At 34.7% G+C, this 4,832-nt stretch overlaps 2 protein-coding genes across 4 annotated transcripts in view; one reads left to right on the top strand and one right to left on the bottom strand.

Moving 5' to 3' along the window:
• The window catches only part of LOC107655265 (RILP-like protein 1), an 18,000-nt gene extending 16,724 nt beyond the window's left edge, over positions 1-1,276 (top strand). For 2 of the 3 annotated variants that reach the window (XM_016442882.1, XM_016442746.1), the window contains one exon: positions 330-1,276. In XM_016442882.1, the coding sequence (XP_016298368.1) occupies positions 330-465 (136 nt within the window). In that variant the 3' untranslated portion in view covers positions 466-1,276. The remainder of the gene's footprint in view (positions 1-329) is intronic. The other variant, XM_016442809.1, reaches the window with a different exon arrangement.
• A 1,669-nt stretch (positions 1,277-2,945) lies between these two features.
• Positions 2,946-4,832, bottom strand: part of LOC107658469 (U11/U12 small nuclear ribonucleoprotein 35 kDa protein-like) — a 3,046-nt gene continuing 1,159 nt past the window's right edge. Inside the window, exon 2 of the mRNA XM_016447068.1 lies at positions 2,946-3,751. Within this exon, the coding sequence (XP_016302554.1) occupies positions 2,987-3,751 (765 nt within the window). The 3' untranslated portion in view covers positions 2,946-2,986. The remainder of the gene's footprint in view (positions 3,752-4,832) is intronic.

Here is a 4,832-nt window from a genome sequence, read left to right as displayed (position 1 = left end):
TGTAAATGAGAAAAAAATTAGCATACACGTATGTATGTGTGTGTGTGTGTATGTATGTATGTATATATATATAACAATGTCTTGACATTTTTATGACACCGTAATTGAAGCAATACAAATTAATTGAAAAATTTGAAAAAAATGTGTGTATATATACATACATTTTATATATATATACTAATTCCTGAGTGCTAAAAAGTAACATAGTAAACAACCCATCAACTCCAAAATGTTTATGAAACAATCTAGTTTAATAAACATCATTTAGGGACACATTCATGCATGACAATGCAAACCAATTGTGCTGACGCCCTGTCTTCCATTCACAGGTTTAGCTTCTTTTCCCGTGACAAAAACCGAGGCTCTCAGAGGAGGATGCCGCAGATGGGTGACGGCTTCGGCTCGTGGGCGGGGAAAGAGGACGTGTACACAGAACAGGCCCAGGAGGCATTACAGCACATGTAACGAACACAACGCTCCACTAACCGCTAACCTGCACCATGTGACCGTATGCCACGTTTACGCTCCCTTTCATGGTCACTTTCACAGCACTACGTCTGCAAGCAGATGAGACAAGAGCTCACAAAGGGAACATGGGGGACGGGGCTGTTTAGAGTTACTGATAGATTGTGGCCCTCACCTTCGCCCAAAGATACTGTGAGGGAGTTTTATGTGCCTATTTTGTACGATAGATAGACATTTTATTGCTATTGCAAACGACAAGTTACTGTAAGTAAGTAGACGAATAGATTTCAGACAGTATTCTGATGACGTTTAAAGAGAAGATGCCTTCGGTAGATAAGATACATATCTATTTTTAATTCAAATTGAATTATGAGTGAAAAAATGTGAGATTTTAATTTTGAGTTGCTACGCCCAGGCCAGAGATTGTCTGAAAAGGATGGTGGCCTTATATGTTGAATGATGTTTAAAACTTTTTTTTGAAATTGCACAGTAGCCTGATTCTTTTGGCACACAGAATTTAAAGGAATATCAAGTATTCATTTCTACTGACATCCTTTATGTCATGCTGTGTTATCACAGAAAATAATTGTAACTTGTCCCTCAGTTTGTAACAACAAACATTGTATTTACAGTAATGTATTTGATATAGAGGTGTATGGGGCAAAACATTACGATCAGAGAAATGTGCCTCTCAAAAAGCCCTTTTATTAACTCTCATGTTTTTGCAGTGAATTGTGTTTTGTAGGAAGAGGATACTTTACCGTTCAATGTAATGTAAAAACAGTAATATTGTGAAATATTAGCACAATTTAAAATAGCTGTTTTCTATTTGAATATATTTTAAAATGTAATTTATTCCTGTGCTCAAAACTGAATTTTCAGCATCATTACTCCAGTCTTCAGTGTCACATGATTTTCAGAAATCATTCTAATATGCTGATTTGCTGCTCAAGAAACATTTCTTATCAATGTTGAAAACATTTAGCTTCAAAACAGTTGCTTCATATTTTTGTGCAAAAAGTGATACATTTTTATCAGTATTTTTGATTAATAGAAACTTCAAAAGAACAGCATTTATTTGAAATAGAAACATTATAAATGACTTGATTCATTTAATCCATTGCTGGATAAACGCATTAATTGCTGAACCCAAACTTTTGAACGGTATTGTATTTACATATCAAAACTGTGTGTATTTCAACATTTCTCCCATTGCAATGCCTCATATACTTCTATTGTGCATGCGTTATCACATGATTTTATTTATTTTTTTTTACAAACTGAGTGGCAAGTCAGATGCATTTTCATGGTAATTGACAGCATGTCACAGGTTCTGAATTTAAGTCTTTAAACCCTGGAATCATGAAACAAAGCTTTATGTGCATCATTAAATGTTTCTGCAGCGCATTAAAGCAGAACAATATTAATAATCCATAGCTTACTATTGGCAACTGAAGTATCTATCACATTGACAGATGTCATTCACCAGCGGTTTTGCATTGCTTGAATGGTGCTTTCACTGGCAATAATAGAAGGTTTGAGTGAAAGCATGGAAATGCGTGACTATGTTAACGTGTGTTGATAAAGGTAGCTTTGTAAGCTAGAAAAATACATGCCTGTGGGCCTTAAATCAATTGTTGAACAGCTAATACTCCACTCAACTGAGAATGTTATCCAGCAACAAGAACTGGATCAAATGCATCATGACGGATTATGCATAACTCATCTCATTGTGTATTAAACTATTTTATGCCATGCATTGTAAGAAACTGCTGCTCTTCATTTTAAACCTCTTGAGTCATTGAAATGTTATTTATAGGACAAATTATTTGTTCTTTATAACAAGCCTAATTAATGAAATTCAATTCTAAAGGGAACATTTTCTGGTTCAAAAATGAACATTTTGTCATTCTTTACTCAGCTTAATGTCATTCCATTTTGTATGAGTAAATAATGACAGCATTTTCATGTTTGAATAAACTTATTTCAAACTAAATTCACTTCAATGGGAAAATAAATTAGGTTAGGTTCAAAAGAAGTTTCTTCTGCTCTTCAAGGCTGCATTAATTTGATCAAAAATACAGTAAAGAGTGTTATATTGTGAAATATTACAATTTAAAATAACAGTTTATTTAATTGGAATGTATTTTAGAATGTCATTTATTCCTGTGATGCGCAGCTGAATTTTCAGCATCATTACTCCAGTCTTCAGTGTCACATGATTTTCAGAAATCATTCTAATATGCTGATTTGCTGCTCAAGAAACATTTCTGATTAGTATCAATGTTGAAAACTTCATATTTTTGTGGAAACCATTTTTTAGGTTTCTTTGGTGAATATAAAGTTTAAGAGAACAACATTAATGTCTACTCTGTACTGTCACTTTTGATCAATTTAATGCATCCTTGCTGAAAAAATGATCTTACCAACTTCAAGCTTTATTGTTTAGATAAACGTTTATTTCAAACTAAATTCACATCAGTGGGGGGAAAAAAAAAATTTGGAATAAGAAAAGAAAGCTTCATTCTCGATCTCTGTAAGAATCTCTGTGTCTTCTGTCTTCCTTTCTGTTGGAGTCTCTCTCTCGGCTTCGGTCCCGGTGGTGTTTCGAGTCTCTTTTCTCTTTGTAGTAACCTCTATCATTCCCTCGATCCCAGTCGCTTTTCCTCTCCCGCCATCGCCCGTGTTCCCTATCTTGTTCTTGGTCTCTTTGTCTTTCCTCCCTCCCACTCGATGCATCCCATCTATCCACTGATCTGTTCTGGGGCATCATGGATGTCAGATTGATGGGCTTTCGGAAAGGTCTATCCCTGCCTCCAAACCTCAGCTGACCCGATTCCTTTTTGCCCCCTTGGCCTCCTCCGAGTCGCCGTGGAATCCAGCCTTGGAGCGTCCGCTCTTGTTCGAAGTCCACGAAGAGTTCGTACTGGTCCACCAGCAGCTTGTTGGCATCTCTCCAGGCTCTCTTCACCGAACGCTCCTCCTTGTACTCGACGAAGGCATAACGCTTGGAGAAACCCGTCACGATGTCCCGGACCAGACGTACCCTGCGGATGTCTCCAAACTTGGAGAAGACTTCCTGGAGCTTGTCCTCAGACGTCTGTGGATTCAGGCGCGCCACGAACAGCGTCAGGTGAGGGTCACCGGTCACACCCTTGTTAGGCTGGTAACGGGCCATCATGGCCCTCCAGACGGCTTTGTCATGGGGCTCCAAATCTGTGCCATCGATGCTGCCCGCTTTGAGAGGCTCGTAAACCTTCGCCACAGGACTCCACTCGCTCATCATCTGAGGGTGGAGAGCTATGGTTACAATTGATAGATTACATCATTTATGCAATAATTCATGCAAAATCGAATTCCTAAAAAAAAATGTGTTAAAAATGATAATAATCTTTGTATTTAAAAGTTTCTAGATTACAATTTAAAATGATTCATGCAATTTATGCAACTTAAAAATTATAATGAATTTAAAGGTTTGTAGATTACAAATGATTTTGTAATTAAAAATAAATTTGTAATTTTGTTTACAATAATTTATGCAATAACTCATGCAAAATAGTTCCTAAACTATTTAAGTTACTAATAAGTTCCTGAAAAAAGTTAACATATATATATATATATAAATATATATATATAATAATGTATTCATTCATTAAAAAATGAAGTTACAATTTATATTGCATTTTTATTTAACATTTATTTAATATATATATATATATTAACGTTTTTCAGGAACTTTTTAATTTTTTGCATGCAAAACCCAGTTTGTCAGGAAATGGTTAACACAAAAAGACTATTATAAAATAAATATATATGTTGTATATGATTTTAATTTATGCATGTGAAATCCAGCCAGTTCCTATAGAAATATGTAAACAAAAATAGACTGAAAAAATAAATATATATGATGTATGTGATTTTTGTGCATGTAGAATCCAGTTCCTAAAGAAATAGTTAACTCAAAAAAGACTTCTATAAAATTAAACAATATGTTTATTATTTTGCATTTTATTAGACATTTTTTACATAAAAAAAAAAAATAGATTACATTTAGAATAATTTATGCAATAATTCATGCAAAATCCAGTTGTTTAAAAAAGAAATTGACTAAAAAAAATATTTTATTATTTATTCATCCTCACAACCTTTGTCTGGAACACAAGTTTTTTTCCCCAATCCTCACATTTGTGTAATATAGCGCACGAGTTGTATGCACTTTATGTCATATTGATGGAAAGAAATACCAGCATATCGGTTTGGGACGACACGAGGGCGAGTAAATAATGACACAATGTTGATTCCTGTGTGAATTCTTACTTAAATCATAAGGTAACACTTTACTTGAAGGGGTGTGCATAAGACTGACA

Source organism: Sinocyclocheilus anshuiensis, unplaced genomic scaffold, assembly GCF_001515605.1.
Source record: "Sinocyclocheilus anshuiensis isolate Anshui unplaced genomic scaffold, SAMN03320099.WGS_v1.1 scaffold269, whole genome shotgun sequence".
Lineage (NCBI taxonomy): Eukaryota > Metazoa > Chordata > Actinopteri > Cypriniformes > Cyprinidae > Sinocyclocheilus > Sinocyclocheilus anshuiensis.
The sequence above is the reverse complement of the archived record's forward strand: the minus strand, read 5'-3'. Positions and strand labels throughout refer to the sequence as shown.